This window comes from Heteronotia binoei, chromosome 3 (assembly GCF_032191835.1).
Source record: "Heteronotia binoei isolate CCM8104 ecotype False Entrance Well chromosome 3, APGP_CSIRO_Hbin_v1, whole genome shotgun sequence".
NCBI lineage: Eukaryota > Metazoa > Chordata > Lepidosauria > Squamata > Gekkonidae > Heteronotia > Heteronotia binoei.
The window spans coordinates 21711484-21730204 of record NC_083225.1 but is presented as its reverse complement, the minus strand read 5'-3'; the positions used below and the strand labels follow the sequence as shown (position 1 = coordinate 21730204).

General features: G+C 46.5%; 2 protein-coding genes across 2 annotated transcripts in view; one reads left to right on the top strand and one right to left on the bottom strand.

Moving 5' to 3' along the window:
• The window catches only part of EPSTI1 (epithelial stromal interaction 1), a 36305-nt gene extending 34511 nt beyond the window's left edge, over window positions 1–1794 (bottom strand). Inside the window, exon 1 of the mRNA XM_060233575.1 lies at window positions 1600–1794. Coding sequence (XP_060089558.1) covers window positions 1600–1628 — 29 coding nt within the window. The 5' untranslated portion in view covers window positions 1629–1794. The remainder of the gene's footprint in view (window positions 1–1599) is intronic.
• Window positions 1795–6929: 5135 nt separating this feature from the next.
• The window catches only part of DNAJC15 (DnaJ heat shock protein family (Hsp40) member C15), a 28366-nt gene continuing 16574 nt past the window's right edge, over window positions 6930–18721 (top strand). Inside the window, exons 1-2 of the mRNA XM_060233573.1 lie at window positions 6930–7151; window positions 9341–9623. Coding sequence (XP_060089556.1) covers window positions 9426–9623 — 198 coding nt within the window. The 5' untranslated portion in view covers window positions 6930–7151; window positions 9341–9425. The remainder of the gene's footprint in view (window positions 7152–9340; window positions 9624–18721) is intronic.

Below are 18721 nucleotides of genomic sequence, written 5' to 3'. Positions count from 1 at the left end.
TAGTTCTTTCCCATTCCACAGTAGGAGGTCAGTTCTTACAATGAAACACAAACTCACGGTCTCTTGGGGTTGTTGCCATGTATGGGGTAAGTTAAGCTGCAGCCAGTTTTGGCATATTTCTTCATCTCAAGGAGCAGAGGTCCTGGCAAGATACATCATTTGTTTTTGGACATCCATTGTATCCCAGCAGCGAATTCTCTTAGCCAGATCTCTGTCATTTTGCTACTAGATTAAGTGACATTCAGCACTTTAATTTCTCTGGCCTTTACTGGTTGATTCCAACTGCCACCTTCTTCTAGAATGTGCACCCAAATTCCTAGAACCCAGCATTCCACTTAGCAGCCTCTGTTCTTACTTTTTCCTCTCACCTATCTTACAAGATGGTTTGGGTTGCTAGGTTCTGACCCGCAGACCCTGCTGGTCATTTTAAGAACATGCAAGCCATTGAAGCTGATTGTTTTCAAACATGAGTTGGGTTTGCCGCTTATCCGTGCTATGTCTTCTGGAGAGTATAGTAACCCATGAAAGGCAAGTTATTTCTTAAAATATTTTAAGTTCCATTTGTATCCCAAGGTATATAGCAATTTATAATGAAAGCAAGGTTCAGTTAAAAACCGTTGAAACCCCAAAAAAATGCCTGTAGCTCAAACCCATTAAAAATCATAACAAATATAATGATAATAAAAAGCAGAGACATCACCCTACCAACAAAAGTCCGTATAGTTAAAGCGATGGCATTCCCAGTAGTAATGTATGGCTGTGAGAGCTGGACCATAAGGAAGGCCGAGCGTAGAAGAATATATGCTTTTGAGATGGAGAAGACTCTTGAGAGTCCCTTGGACTGCAAGAAGATCCAATCAGTCAGTCCTAAGGGAAATCAACCCAGACTGTTCCCTGGAAGGTCAGATGCTGAAGCTGAAGCTCAAATACTTTGGCCACCCAATGAGAAGGGAGCCCTCCCTGGAGAAGACCCTGATGCTGGGAAAGACAGAAGGCAAAAGAAGAAGGGGATGGCAAAAGATGAGATGGTTGGACAGCGTTACTGATGTAACAAACACAAATTTGAGCAGACTTTGGAGGATGGTGGAAGACAGGAGGGTCGGACTCCACTGTGCGACTGAACAACAACAAAATATCTTCGAAAAACCTCTAAGAACATTTCTTTCACCTCAGGGAGTCCATTCCATAAAGAGCCACTATCAAGAAGGAACAGGAAGAGTGGATGCCAAGCAGGTGACCTTAATCAGACAGTGGCAACCAGAGGACCCCATGACCCATGGGGATGTATTATGTAGAGAGGTGAGCCTTTTAATATGTGGGTCCTATCACTAAAGGGCTCTGAAGTTCATAACCTTGAATTGAACTCTGAAAAAACCGGTCAATGCAGTTGTTTCAAGATAAGCAAGATATGCACCCACTGGCTATCCTCCTGATGAAAGTCAGGTTGCCACATCATAGGTCAATTGCAGTGTTTGGGTTGTCTTCAAGAGCTGACCCATGTAGAGCACTTCACAGTTATCCAGCTGCATGGATCAGCATGACCAGATCAGCTGAATCTGTGAAAGATTTGATGAGCCAAATCCAGTCTTTGGCACCAACCTGTTTTCAAGCAGCAAGGCTGAGTCCATGATGAGTATCCTCAAGTTCTTGCCTCAGCTCCAATCCAGCCTCCACAAGAAGTTCTAGTCTTCCTGAAACATCAGCCTTCTCAATCAACTAGCAAATTATCTCTACCTTGTCTGGACTCAGCTGCAGCTCATTCTGCCTCAGCTGCCCGACCTCCTGACCCAAGACGATACCTCTGGAGACTTAGGTAATAAAACAGAGAGCTGGGTTTCGTCTGCCTATTGATGACGCCCAACCCCCTGGAGAGCCAGTTTGGTGTAGTGGTTAAGTGTGTGGACTCTTATCTGGGAGAACCGGGTTTGATTCCCCACTCCTCCACTTGCACCTGCTGGAATGGCCTTGGGTCAGCCATAGCTCTGGCAGAAGTTGTCCTTGAAAGGGCAGCTGCTGTGAGAGCCCTCTCCAGCCCCACCCACCTCACAGGGTGTCTGTTGTGGGGGAGGAAGGTAAAGGAGATTGTGAGCCGCTCTGAGACTCTTCGGAGTGGAGGGCAGGATATAAATCCAATATCTTCATCTTCAAACCATCTCAGTCAGTGGTTTCATGTGAATATTGAAGGTGGTAAAATGGACCCTTAAAGCATTCCACAAGGTTCCCAGACTCTTGACTCTTCTCTTCTGGAGGCAAATCTCTTCCAAAAGCAAAATGAGGATGTGTTGGCAATAGCGATCAATACCATAAAAACAGGCAGATGATGAGAGGAAGGGCAGGAAGGGTTGCATCGGTGCTTAAGCTCTTGTGGAAATGCTGGTTTCCATTTTGGGGTCAGGCAGCAATATCCCTCCAGGCCAGTTTGGCCGGGGATCCTGGAGGTTTTCTCTCTCCCCCCGTCCCCATCTTCTGGGTGTGGAGAAGGGGTTACTGGAAGTGTGAGGGGGAAGGTATTAGTGAATTTCCTGTATTATGCAGGGGGTTGGACTGTGGCCCCTTTACCATCTTGACCTAAATCTACCCCCTCCGCTTATGTTAAGGGCACCGCTGGCTTCAGCTTTAGACCCAGCTTCAGGGGGGCCCATCGTGACAAGATTAGGGCAGTGTTGCTGAACTACAGGTGGATATCAGCAATGTGCAGCCACGGAAAATAACAAAAATATCAATACTATTGAACTAGATTTTAAATACTGTAAGAATGTAATTGATAATTTTTAAAGAGCAGAAATTTCTTAAAGCGCCACAGCAGTCTTACAGTTAAAGGTTCAAAGTAATAGCCTTATATTATACAATCATATTCTCGAAATATTTTTTAAAAAAACCATTCAAAACAAGAAGACTTCCTGTATTTCCAAACTGCATAAATGTCATCCCGCCACTTCAGCAGATTGGCTTAAAGTGCTAGTGCCGGTCTTGTTGTGCAAATGAGATTTCCAAGCGATATAGCCTCTCAGTCATCTCCTCTCCAGGCTAACCATACCGAGCTCCTTCAACCTTTCCTCATAGGATTTGGTCTCCAGACTCCTCACCATCTTTTTTGCCCTCCTCTGGACCTGTTCCAGCTTGTCTACATCTTTTTTAAATTGTGGTGCTCCAAACTGAACACAATACTCCAGGCAAGGTCTAACTAGAGCAGAGTAAGTGATTCACGTAATCTGGACACTATACTTCTGTTAATATAGCTCAAAATTCATTTGCCTTTTTAGCCACCGCATCACACTGCTGACTTATTTTCAGTGTATAGTCCACTAAGACTCCTAGATCCATTTTGCACATACTACTGCCAAGGCAAATCTCCCTCATCCTGTAATTATGCATTGGATTTGTCCTAGCTAAATGCAGAACTTTACATTTTTCCCTGTTAAAATTCATTTAACATGTTTTAGCCGAGTTTTCCAGCCTGTCAAGATCATCCTGTATCCTGTATCTGTCTTTTACTGCATTACTAACCCTCCCAATTTAGTATCACCCACAAATTTAATAAGCATTTCTTCTATTCCTTCATCCAAATCATTTATAAAGATATTAAACAAAACAGGTCCCAGGACAGATCTTTGAGGCACTCCACTTGTCACTCCTCTCCAAGAGGATGAGGAACCATTCAAAAGCACTCTTTGGGCACGATCTGTCAACCAGTTACAGATCCACCAAATAGTAACAAATTTCAAACCACATTTTAGCAACTTGTCAACAAGAATAGTATGTGGAACCTTATCAAAAGCTTTACTGAAATCAAGATAAATGATATCTACAGCATTAACCTTATCCATCAAGGTAGTCACTTTCTCAAAAAAGGAGATAAGGTTAGTCTGACATGACTTGTTCTTGAGAAACCCATGCTGGTTCGTAGTAATCACAGCCATCCTTTTTAAATGTTCCAGGATTGATTGATTGATTGATGACTGTTCTAAAACTTTCCCAGGTATAGAGGTTAAACTGACAGGTCAGTAGTTACCTGGATCATCTTTTTTCCCCTTCTTGAAAATAAGGACAACATTCCCTCGCCTCCAATCTTCCGGCACCTCACCTGTTCTCCAAGAATTCTCAAAAATAATGGCCAGGGGCTCGGAAATGACATCTGCAAGTTCTTTTTTTACCCTTGGATGCAATTCATCTGGCCCTGAAGACTTAGTTTCATTTTTTAAAACTAGGTGTTTTTGTACTATGCCTGTGCCAATTCTAGGCTGCTCCCTTCCCTCTGTTAATGTGCTCTGTTTTTGGCATGTTGAACACCATCTCCCTCCCAAAAGAAGACCCAGAAAAAGTAGGAATTGAGCAATTCTGCCCTCTCTTCATCACCTGTTACAATTTCCGTTTCCTCTCCCTACCATGCAACAGGCCTACCATGTCTTCGCTCTTTTTTCTTACTTTGAACATAACAAAAGATCCTTTTTTGTTGTTTTAGCCAGTATTGCTAGCTTAAGCTCATAGCAAGCATCAGCTTTTCTAACTCTCTCTTCGTAAGCATTCATTATTTGTTTATGGTTATAATAAGGCCCTCCTTCCATTTCCTAAATGAGACTTTTTATTTCTCCTCAGAAAGCTGTTTATGGAGCCACTTTGGCTTCTTTAGGCTCCTCCCATTTTTGCTTCTCATAGGAAACATTTGTGATTGTTCCTTCAATATTTCATTGTTTAGAGAAGTACAGTATTTCCTTTTGTCAGTCCTGAATCCACTGCCCATCAACTTCATTCGATTCCGTTAAGAGTTCTAACATTTGGGGAGAGAACGTCCTCTCTGTCTACCCTCTTTACCCCATGCATAATTTTATAAACCTCTATCGTGTCCCCTCTTTTAATAATTTCTTTTCTAGAAGAAGAAGAAGATATTGGATTTATATCCCGCCCTCCACTCCGAAGAGTCTCAGAAGGGCTCACAATCTCCTTTACCTTCCTCCCCCCACAACAGACACCCTGTGAGGTGGGTGGGGCTAAGAGAGCTCTTACAGCAGCTGCCCTTTCAAGGACAACCTCTGCCAGAGCTCTGGCTGACCCAAGGCCATTCCAGCAGGTGCAAGTGGAGGAGTGGGGAATCAAACCCGGTTCTCCCAGATAAGAGTCCACACACTTAGCCACTACACCAAACTGGCTCTTCTAAACTGAGAAGTCCAAAACACTTCTGCTTTTTCTTCCTAGGGAAGGTGCTTCAATTCCTTAATTGTCTTGGTTGTCCTCTTCTGTACTTTTGCCAGCTCTGTGACGTCCTTTTTGAGATAGTGGCCGGAACTGCACCCAGTCTTCCAAACGAGGCTGCACCACAGAGCTGTGTGTGAGTGTAAAATGCCCACAGGTCACATCTGACTTAGGGCAGCTGCAGCAAGGGGGGCGTTCGAGGCAAGGGAGAAGCAGAGGGGTCTCCCCTGGCCTTCCCCTGCAGAGCCTTCCTTGGTGGTCTCCCATCCAAGCACTGGCCCCGCTGAGTTTCCGAGATCTGAAGAGACTGAGCTCTACCTCTGCTGCCTCCCCTCCCAAGCACAGAGCTATGCGGGTCCATGGTAATATTCCCTAATTTATTCTCAGTCCCTTTCATAAAAATCCCCAGCATGGGGTTCGCCTTTTTCACCAGTGCCTCATGCCGAGGCCATGTTTCCAGTTAGCTCTCTCCTTACAACCCTGGTCTCTTTCAGTCTTCTTTTTTTAGCACACGGAAGCTGACATTCACAATAAAACTTTGTTGGCCTTAAAGGTGGACTCCAACTTTGTTCCAGTCGTCTTCTCAGTCAGGTCAGATCCTGACATATTTAAAATTAGCAGCTTTTATTCCAATATACATTACCGTTCACCTAACCAGGCTGAACTTCACTTGCCCCTTGATTACCAATTCAGCCTGTTCGTTCATTCATTCATTCATTCATTCATATGATTTCTCTCTTGACATACCCCACTAGAGGGCTGAGGGCAACTCACAAGACAGAGATACAGTTGAAAAGATTAAAACATAATACTATTTAAAAATTCAATTTAGAGAGATCTTCCTGTAACCTTCATAATCCACTCCGTTTTCTACCATCCTGAATACCTGAGTGACATCTGCAGATGTGGCCACTCCCCTGCAGGCCCCCAATTCCAGATCATTGATGAACCAGTTCATTAGCCCCAGCCTTATGGGACCTCACTGCTAACTTCCCTCCATTTAACAGAAATCTTCACGCTAAACACTGAATCCTAAAGATGGCTACTCAGAAGACTATTCAGCTCTTCTACTTGCTCACTGTTCTTAGGACAGCGTTGCAAAAAGCATAGCTCATAGGTTTTCTTCAGAGCATCCAATAATTTCCTGTCTTTCCACTGGAAAAAATGGTGGTAGTGGGGAACAATCAAGAGGGGCATCTCTTCTGAGCACCCTCCACTCGCCCTTGGCTTTCATATTGAATTCAACTCTGTAACAGCCTTGAACTATTCAACAGTTTCGTCTGCTCATACCATCCTACGCACACGTTCTGGGGCTTAAGCCCCCCATGGGGACCTGCTGCTGAGTAAATCTGCAGCAGAATCAGAGGCTACAGACGCATGGTGATTGCAGACAAAAATAGCTCGCCTGGACTCATATTTTTTTTTTCATTTAATTTAAACTATACCCCACTGTAAGACAGTTTAAAAATACAATAAATAATAACTTGACATTCAGGAAACAATTTATATCTTGCTTGAGCCCAATAAATAATATATCTTTGCACATGGTAGCATAGCTCAAATTTATTCTGATTAGAATGAGTGTCTGAAACACCCATGCATTTTTTTTTTCTGATCTCTGTCTTTCGGAGCTTGAAAAAAAGGGGAGCTTAGAACAGGCTGTTGTCCTCTTAACTCTTCCAAGCTTGTATGGCCCTTGAGAGAGAGATTCCAAATTACACTTAATTAGAAGCTGCAGAGGGGGCAATTGCAGCAGCAGACAGGCACGCCACTGCCTAGTTCAGGGCTCCCCAACATGTCACTGACACCTCTTCTGGTGCCTGCCAGGTGCCTTCAGAAGAACTTCTAGAGAGTGAGCAGGGCCAAATGGGGCTTTCCCCAGCAAGGCTTCTGACTGGCGGCCACTGGAGAGTCAATGGGCTTGGCAGATTGTCACAAGAATCTTCAGTGTGTGATTGAAGGTATGCTGCGGCAGTTGTTTTGTGGCTGTACCCACCACATCTTGTCAGAATTCCAGTGATGTCTGGAGGCTCAAAAAGGCTGAGGGCAACTGGCCTTGTTCATGTTTAAAATGAGCAGTGAGTGGCATTTTAGATTTTTAGTGGCATTTTAAAGAAGATATTGGATTTATACCCTGCCCTACACTCTGAATCTGAGTGGCTTACAATCTCCGCTACCTTCCCTCCCCACAACAGACACCCTGTGAGGTGGGTGGGGCTGAGAGAGCTCTCCCAGAAGCTGCCCTTTCAAGGACAACTCCTGTGAGAGCTATGGCTGACCCAAGGCCATTCCAGCAGCTGCAAGTGGAGGAGTGGGGAATCAAACCTGGTTCTCCCAGATAAGAGTCCACCACTTAACCACTCCACTGGAAGGTTTGGAGAAGCCTCCAGAGAGAGGTTTCTCTCACCCCAACTCCAGTGTCCTAAGTGATTGAAGGTGGGAGAAAGATCTCTGGAGGTGCAGGCCTGCAGCAAGGTATAGAATCAGAGTTGGAAGGGGCCATACAGACTATCTAGTCCAACCCACTGCTCCATGCAGGATCAGCCTAAAGCAACTCTGACAAATAATCATCCAGCTGCATTTTGAAGACTGCCAGGTGCCACAACAGAGTGCCCATTTCCTCTGGCCATGTGCACATTCTGCTCTGAAACTAAGATGAAAAGGAGTTCCCCATCGAGAATGTATTTTTCTCTCCATTAGGTGGATAGATGCAGAGGAAAATGAAGCATGTTTACTCAGAAGAAAGCTCAATAGGGCTCACTCCCTAGTAAATCTGTTTAGGGTTGCAGCCTTAAAAACATGGACTGTGTAGCCCGTTCCTGATAAATGACCCAATGCACCTGCTGCAGGGATGTTTTTAGCACAACCAATTTCCTCAACAACCTTTAAGTATAGGCAAACCCTGCCCTTGAATACCTGCAGCAGCTAGGGTTGCCAATCCCCAGGTGGGGGCAGGGGATCCCCCGGTTTGGAGACCCTCCCCCCGCTTCAGGGTCGTCGGAAAGTGGAGGGAGGGGAGGGAAATGTCTGCTGTGAACTCTATTATTCCCTATGGAGATTTATTCCCATAGAAAATTATGGAAAATTGATCCGCTGGTATCTGGGGCTCTGTGGGGGCTGTTTTTTGGGATAGAGGCACCAAATTTTCAGTACAGCATCTAGTGCCTCTCCCCAAAATACCCAAGTTTCAAAAAGATTGGACCAGGGGGTCCAATTCTATGAGCCCCAAAAGAAGGTGCCCCTATCCTTCATTATTTCCTTTGGAAGGAAGACATTTAAAAAGGTGTGCTGTCCCTTTAAATGTGATGGCCAGAACTCCCTTTGGAGTTCAATTATGCTTGTCACAGCCTTGATCTTGGCTCCACCCCCAAAGTCCCCAGGTATTTCTTAAATTGGACTTGGCAACCCTAGCAGCAGCTCACTTTGTGGGGAGGTCAGATATCCTGCAGTATTTCTATGGAGGGCAAGGTGAACGATGGCGAGATTTAATGTTGGCAGCTGAGCACATTCCTGATTATCTGAGCATCTGCTTGGTGCTACTTAGTAGAGAAAAGTCCAAGAGCAAAAGTTGTGTAGCATTTCATTTGGACCAACCACAGCATCTCAAGAACCCATTTTGAGTCCAGGGGGCACCTCCTAAAACCAACAAAGGTTTATTCAAGCGATGAGCTTTCATGGACATACCCACATCCTCAGTATCTCAAAACTACACGTGCGTTTGGGCTCTCTGGAACGGTTTCTCAGGCTCAATAGTCAATACAGAACATTGCGGGGGGGGGGTGTTGTTGGTCTTCCTTCTTCTGCCTTACAGGGCACCCCCACTACTTTTTTTAAAAAAAAACCTCAAAGTGGCTGTTTTTCACTCCAGCAGCCCTTGGTGCACCTGAAAACCTATTTTGTGCTGAAAAGCCCCCTAATCCCGTTCAGTCTGCAATCTGGGATGTCACCAGGTGTGGACAAGGAGTGTGTACTGTTGTCCCTTTCCCTGGAGGCTCATGCGTGCAACTGGGCAGGTGGGCCTTTGCAATGCCTGCAGACAAAAGGGCGAGCCCTGAAGTCTCTTCTCTGCCGGGGTGCGTTTGTGTGTGTGTGTGGGGCGGCCGAGACATTCTCCTCCCGGTCAGTTGGCAACCGTCCCTTTCGCTTCCAGCAGGGTTGCCAGCCAGGCCCGGAGATCACCTGCCGGAGTCGCAGCGTCCCTTCCCCTCCGCCCCCGCGGCTGCTTCGGGGCTCCAATGAGGTCATCAGGCCGGCTCAGCCCGCCGGGCGCCCACGCGAAGCTGCGCGGATTGTCCCGGGCAGGCCCCCGTAGCTCCTTCCTTCTAGCCATGGCAGGCGCCGCCGGGCCGGCCTCGGAGTCTCTCCGCCACGTCGAGTACGTGAGGGCCGGGAGCGGCGGGTCAGCCTCGGACTTGGACCGGGACGCGGGGCTGGTGAGTGCGGAGGCGGCGGCAGAAGGCCGGGCCGAGTGCGCATGCGTGCCGGGTTCGCCATAGCAACGCTCTCCTGGGGGCCCCTCGCCTGATGGGTGGTGGCCCCGCAGGCTGCGCTTCCACAGGGGCGGCGGATGCAGGGAGGGCCTGCCCCTAAAGGGACCCCCCGAGGACGCTGGCAGGCGGCGGCGTGCTTGCCACCGAGACTGGCGGGTCCCCAAGCTGTTTTTGCCTACAACTCCCATCAGCCCCAGCCATTGGCCATGCTAGCTGGGGCTGATGGGAGTTGTAGGCAAAACCCCCCAACCATCTGGAGAGCTACCCTTGGCTGATGCATTTCAAAAGCACGGATTCCTTGAAAGGAACTGAAGGCAGCTTGCAGTATAGGCGGGAATGAAACGCAGCCATACAAAAACCAGTGCTCTGCATTTCTGGATGATTCCATTCCTTCTCCCAGGGGTGGCCAACGGTAGCTCTCCGGATGTTTTTTTTTTTTTGCCTACAACTCCCATGGCCAATGGCTGGGGCCGATGGGAGTTGTAGGCAAAAAAAAACTTCTGGAGAGCTACCGTTGGCCACCCCTGCACTATTTCATTGATGCATTTCAAAAGCACGGATTCCTTGAAAGCGTTTTCCCCTCCAGGAACTCTAAATTACTGGAGGATTCCATTCCTTCTTCCAGGGGTGATGGGAGCTGTAGGCAAAAAACATCTGGAGAGCTACTGGTTGGCGAGCTGGGAGGGAGCAGATGCCCAAAGGGCCTTCCTGGGCAGGGCAGCGGACTTTGAACCCAGCGCCCTCCGCCAGCCTTGTGCTGCAGCTCTCCTGACTGCCCCTCCTCCTTGCTCTACAGGAGCCCCAAATAGCTCAGCAGGGAGAGGCCCCCGTTTGCTCCTGGAGCAGATGCCTTGACCCCCTATTTGGTTGATCTGCAAAGCCAAACTGGTGCCCTCCTGGGGCTCACTTGGAGTTGTTCACCTGTGTTTGCCCTTTCCCTCTCCAAATGGGGCTTGGGCCCCACCTGCCTCTTAACAGGTGGACAAAGCAGGAGCCAAGGAGCACTGTGCCGGATTCCTCGTCTGATGAAGTGTGCTTAAGAGCACACGAAAGCTTACGTTCTTAATAAAAATGGGTTGGTCTTAAAGGTGCCACTTGGCTCCTGCTTTGTTCTACTGCTTTGGACCAACACGGCTGGCTGCCTGCTTGGATCTATCTTAACAGGTGGGTACATGAGGGAATTTGAGCAGCACCCTGTATCATGGGAAGTCATGGTTTTCTTACTTTCCCCCTCGTTTATTTTTTCCTCATTTCTGTGTCTTTTAAAAGAAACAAGGAACCATGTTTTTGCTCTTGATCTGATCCTTTTAGGAGCTTTTTGCTCCAGAATCAAAGCAGTAGACAAGTTCACCTTTAAGACCAACTATGTTTTATTCAGAATGTAAGCTTTCGTATGCTCTCTGCCTTTTGCTCCAGCTGAGCCAGTAATCGGAGTAGGTGTCATGTTTGGAGCCGTAGTTGCATCATCTCTTATACGAGGTGGTGTCCCTGTGCTGCAGGGCTAGACTTAGGAAACTACACGTCCTTGTGCTTTCTCTGTTGTGGCTCCCACTTCATGGAATGACTTGCCAAAGGGAGTCGGGAAGGTTCTTGCTTGCCTGACTTTCCACAAAATACGCTAAGCTGAATTATTCCAGAGGCTTTCTGCACAGGAAATAGGATTGCCCTGTACAAAATGTGCACATTAAAGCTCATACTTTGAACAAAACTTCGTTGGTCTGAAAGGTGTCCCGGGACTCAGACTGTGCTCTATTGGGCAAAATGGTTTTCAGACTTACTTGGATCAATGATGTAGGGACTGCAGTCTTTACTGCTGTGTACAGCTTGCTGTAAAAGGGATCCCATTATTTTTGCTCAGTTTAATATGTAATTTTTGCTCAGCTTAATGTGTCATGTCAATGCTTACACTGTGCTTCATTCTGTCTTTTAAATTTCTGGTTGGTTCCAGACTTCTATTTACTTATTTTATTACATTTATATCCCGCCCTCCCCTAATGGGCTCAGGGCGGCTAACAGCAGTTAAAATAACAGAGTATTAAAATCAAAGTACAATAAAATCATTAAAACATTTCAACAGTTCATACAATTTAAAATATGTAGTATTGTTCCAGGTTCACTCGCCAGGATCTAGATGGCGGGTTTTAATTCTTATTGAGTGTCGCATATAATGATATCATAAGATGTTATTTGGCACTCTGGATTTGTACTGGGATGGTTCAGGTGTCAGTGCTGGATGGTGGAATAGGGGTGTCCTCCCTGCCTCTACAATCTCTCCATCTCTACAATCCTAGCACATTGTTTATTGAATACCCCATTTTGTAGACTGCACTATCTCACTCTGGGTGATCTGCTTTGGGTCCCTGAGAGAAAGGGAGACAATAAATAAATGAATAATTTCTCGTGTTAAAGAGGATTTTGCGAGCAAGCCAGTCCCCTTTCTCCCACAACTTGCCTTTAAGCAACAGTTAACTGCTCTCGATTCATAATATTTTTATTTTTACATAATAAACAACATAAAAGCAATGCAATAACAATAACACAAATGTTATAACAATGCAAAAACAAAAACACAATAACAATAACACAAATGTTATAACAATACAAAAACAATAAATGAAAAATACACATAAATGAACATTTTGGGGGAAGAGAACTTTGATCTGGTTCTTCTTCTAAGTTCATCTGTTAGTTTCATTAAAACTTCTCTTCCATCACCCCTCTCCTTTATTACTACTATTTCTGCATGCTCAACCAATCATACATGGGCTGCCAAACCTCTTTACATTGATTTAACTTTGTTGTAAACAATTTGGTTGAGAGAAAGTCCATTTCAGCTATTTCCAGCACTTTTTGCACAAATTCTTCTTTCTTAGGTACTTGTGGTGTCTTCCAGTACCTAGCATATATAATTCTTGCTGCCGTAGTTGCATGAACCAAAAATCTAGCTTGTGTCAACAGTTAACTGCTCTCAACAGTTCATGCCCCAGGCATATATTTAGGCTTTATCTAGTCTGTTTTGAAGTTTTTTTTTTCTTGATTAATTTGCGCAGTCATGTGTTTCTACCTACCAGGGGAGAGGCCATGCCACTTCAGTGCATGTAGACACCTCTGTCGGGTGGCGGGGTCGGGGGGGGGGGCATGGCTCAGGTATGCAGAAAGTCCCCAAGTTCAATCTCCAGTTAAAAGACGAAGCAGGTGGTGCTGTGAAAGATTTCTGCTTGAGACCCGGCCTGAGTAGACAAGATTGACCTTGACGGAAGGAGGCTCTGAGTCAGTAGAAGGCAGCTGCAGCTGTTCATGTGCTTCCGCTCTGTCTTGGCCGGGCACCCGCCAATTTTGCCGATCTTCCTGCTTTTGCAGTTGACCAGTTTATAGTGATATTATTGACAATCACTTTCTACACATTTGACATTAGGTTTGCCGGTTCCCCTCTTCGTCTCAGTGGGGGGATTTGGAGGGCATACCGGGGGTGGAGGTGACATCATTGCGTTGGTAATGTCACATGTGGCGCTCTGGTATGGGGGCAAAACTCTATGGTTTTTGCCTTCAAAACCATAGAGTTTGCCAAAAACCAGAACGTTGCTGCACAACATCCCTGTTTGGGGGTGGGGTTTTGGCAGCGATGGATCAAAGCCCCCCAAAGCAGGAGAAAAGCAGCTCTACTTGACATTCTTTTCCCCTTTCCTTTTCTTTGTAAAATAGAGTTTGCCTCAGGGAGCCGGGGTCTTGCAGGCCTAGATTAGCCAGGGCCACGTGAAGTAGTTTTCTCTGGTTATATTGATCTGGGTGAAAACTTGCGCAATAAAACAAGCTACTGTGTACAATAATGGGATGGTCAGTCTGGGCAAAGTTCCATCTTGAACAATCTTACTTTGGCTAAATTCTGAAAGGCGCCTATGTTTGCCATTTGCCTGCCATCTGTCAGATGATCGCCTCCTCATGCATGGCCTCACCTCACATACATACCTGCTTGTCTAGGTTTAGGATTGCCGACTCCGGGTGGGGAGATTCCTGGAAATTTGGGGGGGTGGAGCCTGGGGAGGGGGGACATCAGCAGGATGTGATGTCATGGAGTCTCCCCTCCAAAGCAGTCACTTCCTCCTGATCTCTGTCATCCGGAGACTCATCTCTGCACACTCCGAGTGTTGTGGTAGCCGTGGCCAGAAAGATCAGTTAAACCTGCATTCCTTGGATTGTGTGCGTAGAAGTTTAAGATCGCCCTCACATAACCCAATTCCTTTGCCTTGCAGGATATCCGGAATGCTTTATAATCAACCTGCCTTGGCGCTAACCCGTGTTTACCTGTCACGGTGTGCAGGTGCATGCAACAGCCTGACCACTGAAACACGTTTGGCCCTTTTTTGAATGTGGGTCAAGGTTATCAACCTGGATATATTGAATTGTTGGTCCTGTTCTATTGGATCGAGGCTTTTAACCTAGAAATATCCAAATGCCTTGCGTTAAATAAGTTTAGTACTTCTTAGTTCAAATATTCACCACTTCAAGAGTGAATTGTGCTAGTGTTTTTAAGGTGCCGCAGAGTGGTAAAGCAGCAGTACTGTGGTCTGAACTCTCTGCTCACGACCTGAGTTCTATCCCACCGAAAGCTGGTTCAGGTAGCCAGCCCAAGGTTGACTCAGCCTTCCATCCTTCCGAGGTGGGTAAAATGAGTCCCCAGCTTGCTGAGGGGAAAGCGTAAAAGACTGGGGAAGGCAATGGCTAACCACCCCGTAAAAAGTCTGCCGTGAAAACACTGTGAAAAGCAACGTCACCCCAGAGCCGGAAACGACTGGTGCTTGCGCAGGGGACCTTTCCCTTTCCTTTCCTTTTAAAGTATAATTTTAGAGCACTTTGTGATAAATACGTATATTTTGTTTATTTCTCAAAATCTTTTTTCTCTCACCCAACCTTTGCGTACCCAACACTGATAATTCTCCACTCCTCCATTTTGTCCTCCCAGCAACCACGCTGTGAGGGAGGTAAGGCTGTGAGGCGGTGACTGGCCCCCAAGGGCTCACCTAGCGAGCTTCTATGGCAGAGGGTGGAGTCGAACCTGGGTCTCCCAGATCCTAGTCTGACACTCTTGACCCCTGCACTGCCTGCTGGCACTGCCAAGTGTGTTCTGGTGATCCTTTCGAAAGGAGGAAGGTCTTGTTCCCTTTGGGGAAGCAGCTGCTGTTGGGAACTGGGAAGAAGCTTTTTCCTCTGCAGGAGGTTGAAGCTGCCAGTGATGGATGAGGCTGTAAACAGAGAACTCTTTACAGTAGAGAACCCCCCCATGCACAGATGTGCTGGTTTTTTGGTTTTAGAACAAACTCGCAGGCAGCCCTAATTGTTTGTTTTAGTAGAAATGGTGTCTTACTGCTGCGTATGACAGATGGAGGAAGGGGTACCCCTAGAGGGAAGAGGCTGGTGAGGCGTTGGGTACTCTCTTGGTTTACAGGGAAGCTTGGTCTTTGAACTTGGGGGTGCTTTTTGAAATTCTGTCATCTTACTTGGCTATTGTCAGCTGCTTTGAAGACCCATCAATCTTAGTAAAAAATGACACAGAATATTTTTTAAATGGCTACGTAAACTATTTTGCATTTATTTTAAGGCATGCGCTTTCCTGGATCATTTACTTATTTTTGGAAAAATGCAAAGTTTCCTATTCCCATGAATATTTTCATTTAAAAGGGTCGGGGATACATCTTAAACGTAAGCTACTCATTCCTGCTATGGAGCAGCAGAACTGTTCAGAGAGCGCAGAGGTCCTGCAAGCACTTCAGTCCTTTGCCATCCCGCCCTTCTGAATCCGCCTGTGCTCTTCGGCTCCTCTTTCCTTGCTTTCTTCCACCCTGCGTGGAAGGCCGGGGGCGGCCCGTCTCGCCCTTTCCCATTAGCAGGATGAGCTGCCTAATTACCATGTGCCTCCTGTTGCAAGAATTAATGTTTGTAAACCGCTTCAAGAGGCTTAGATTAAAGATGCTACACAAGTGGAAAGAATTATTCTTGAAAATGATGACTTGGGTTTCCGTAACAAGGCAAAACATGACAAGAATTCCAACGGTGAATGGTAATCACTTGAAGTGGTACATCTGCTCTGGTGTTAGAGAATATTAATGTGGCTTTTGTAGGAAACGAAGGCAAGCTCTGAATGGGGACAGTGTGCAGGAGCGCAAAATGGAGTTCGCTTAACCAATGCCTTGAAGGTTGGGTTAGAATTCTAGAGTTCCATTTTTCAAGCTGCATGTTGTTTGCATAGCAGATGCTTTAATAAAACCTGCAGAGAACTTGCGAAGAGCTTTTATACAGAAACAAAACAGTATAGAAATTTAAGCATAGACTCCTCCACTTGCAGCTGCTGGAAGGGTCTTGGGTCAGCCATAGCTCAGGTAGGAGTTGTCCTTGAAAGGGCAGCTGCTGTAAGAGCTCTCTCAACCCCACCCACCTCACAGGGTGTCTGTTGGGGGGGAGGGGAAGGTAAAGGATCTTGTGATTGTTCTGAGACTCTGAGATTTAGAGTATAGGGCAGGATATAAATCCGATATCCCTTTAGGCACCACGTGTCAGCGAAGGGGCATTGAAGTTCCAGCAATGAACAGGCTTAGCTTTGTTAAAAACAAAGTTTCCTTTTATTGATTACAGCAATGCATTTCACTACGCAGGTTCATTGATACTAATAACGAGAGGGGTGCAAGCATGAGCATATATGGATACACATCAAAGGATAGGGGTTTTAAATCATTTCCCATAATAAAACTGGGGCTCTTCTGTTGAGAATAGCCAGGGCGCCTATCTGTTATCTCCCACCGACAGGGCAGCCTCTCCTCCCCTGCAACGGCCTTGCTCGGCTCGGCTTGTTCCTGCTGGCGCCTGGGAACCAGCTAGATGTTTTACACTTCAAAAGCTGGTTGGCACCTCGGCTTCCCACCTCCCAGCCATTCTTCACATTCCGCTACAATGCTATGGTTAGTATGGTAAAAGGCATGGGGTTAGTTAGCAGTAAATAAGCAGATCAGGTCATAAAGCGAACTTCAGTGTATACAAGCTGACACCACGGCTAGCAGCCACTGATAGGCTCTGCCCTTCATGAATCTGCCCTTTTAAAGGAGTCTCTGCTCAGGCTGCCACTACATCCTCTGGCAGTAAATTCCACATTTTAAGCACTCACGGTTTAAAGAAGTGTTTCCTTTTGTCTGTCCTGAATCTACTGCCCGTGAACTTCATTCACTGCCGTTAAGAGTTCTCGCATTTGGGGAGAGAACGTCCTCTCTGTCGACCCTCTTTACCCCATGCATAATTTTATAAACCTCTACCGTGTCCCCTCTTTTCATAATTTCTTTTCTAACCGAGAAGTCCAAAACACTTCTGCTTTTTCTTCCTAGGGAAGGCGCTCCAATTCCTTAATTGTCTTGGTTGTCCCCTTCTGTACTTTTGCCAGCTCTGTGACGTCCTTTTTGAGATAGTGGCCGGAACTGCACCCAGTCTTCCAAACGAGGCTGCACCACAGAGCTGTGTGTGAGTGTAAAATGCCCACAGGTCACATCTGACTTAGGGCAGCTGCAGCAAGGGGGGCGTTCGAGGCAAGGGAGAAGCAGAGGGGTCTCTCCTGGCCTTCCCCTGCAGAGCCTTCCTTGGTGGTCTCCCATCCAAGCACTGGCCCCGCTGAGCTTCCGAGATCTGAAGAGACTGAGCTCTACCTCTGCTGCCTCCCCTCCCAAGTACAGAGCTATGCAGGTCCATGGTAATATTCCCTAATTTATTCTCAGTCCCTTTCATAAAAATCCCCAGCATGGGGTTCGCCTTTTTCACCAGTGCCTCATGCCGAGGCCACGTTTCCAGTTAGCTCTCTCCTTACAACCCTGGTCTCTTTCAGCCTTCTTTTTCTTTTAGCACACGGAAGCAGAGTCAAACTCTGTTAGTCTTAAAGGTGCTGCTGGACTCCGACTTCGTCCTGATCTTCTCAGTCAGTTCAGATCCTGACATATTTGAAATGAGCAGCTTTTGTTCCAATGTACATTGCCGTTCACATACCCCGGCTGAACTTCATTTGCCTCTTTGAACATATGAACATATGAAGCTGCCTTATACTGAATCAGACCCTGGGTCCATCAAAGTCAGTATTGTCTTCTCAGACTGGCAGCGGCTCTCCAGGGTTTCAAGCTGAGGTTTTTCACACCTATTTGCCTGGACCCTTTTTTTGGAGATGCCAGGGATTGAACCTGGGACCTTCTGCTTCCCAAGCAGATGCTCTACCACTGAGCCACTGTCCCTCCCTCTTTTATTACCAGTTCAGCCTGTCTATTTATTTGTTTGATTTATGTCCCGTAGTATACACACACACACACCCCTGGCGGGCTCAGGGCAACACACAACACATACAGTTTAAATGATTAAAACATAATACTATTTAAAAGTTAAAATTCCTTTTAGAGAAATCTTCCTATAACTCTTCATAGAATCAGAGTCGGAAGGGACGCCCCCTCCCGGGTCGTCTGGTCCCAATCCCTTCTGCACAATGCAGGAAACTCACAAACGCCTCCCCGTACATTCACGGGATCAGCGTTGCTGTCAGATGGCCATCTAGCTTCTGTTTAAAAACTTGAGCCCACTTTGTTTTCTGCCATCCTGAATAATTGGGTGACATCTGCAGACGTGGCCACTCCGCTGCTGGCCCCCAGTTCCACATCACTGATGAAGAAATTAATTAGCTTAGCTTTATGGGACCTCACTGTTGACTTCCCTCTGCTGAGAGAAGGGTCCACGTATTCCTGCCCTTCTGCGTCTTGTCGTTTAGCCATGCTGGCACTATGTTTCCAGATGTGTTTGGGGCACCACATGTAAATTGTGAGTCTGTCTGTGCCAAAAGAACTGGGCTCCAGTGGAGGAGATGGAATGCTGCAGGCCCAGAAGCTCGGGATTAAAAGTAAAAGAGAGAGGACTCCAAAGCAGGCCTAGCTAGGAAAGTGAAGATGGTAATAAATTGAAATTGTCAAGAGAATTCATTGGCGAGAATTCAGGTTTACAGGCAAGCAAGTCTGAGATTATTCCAGTGCACT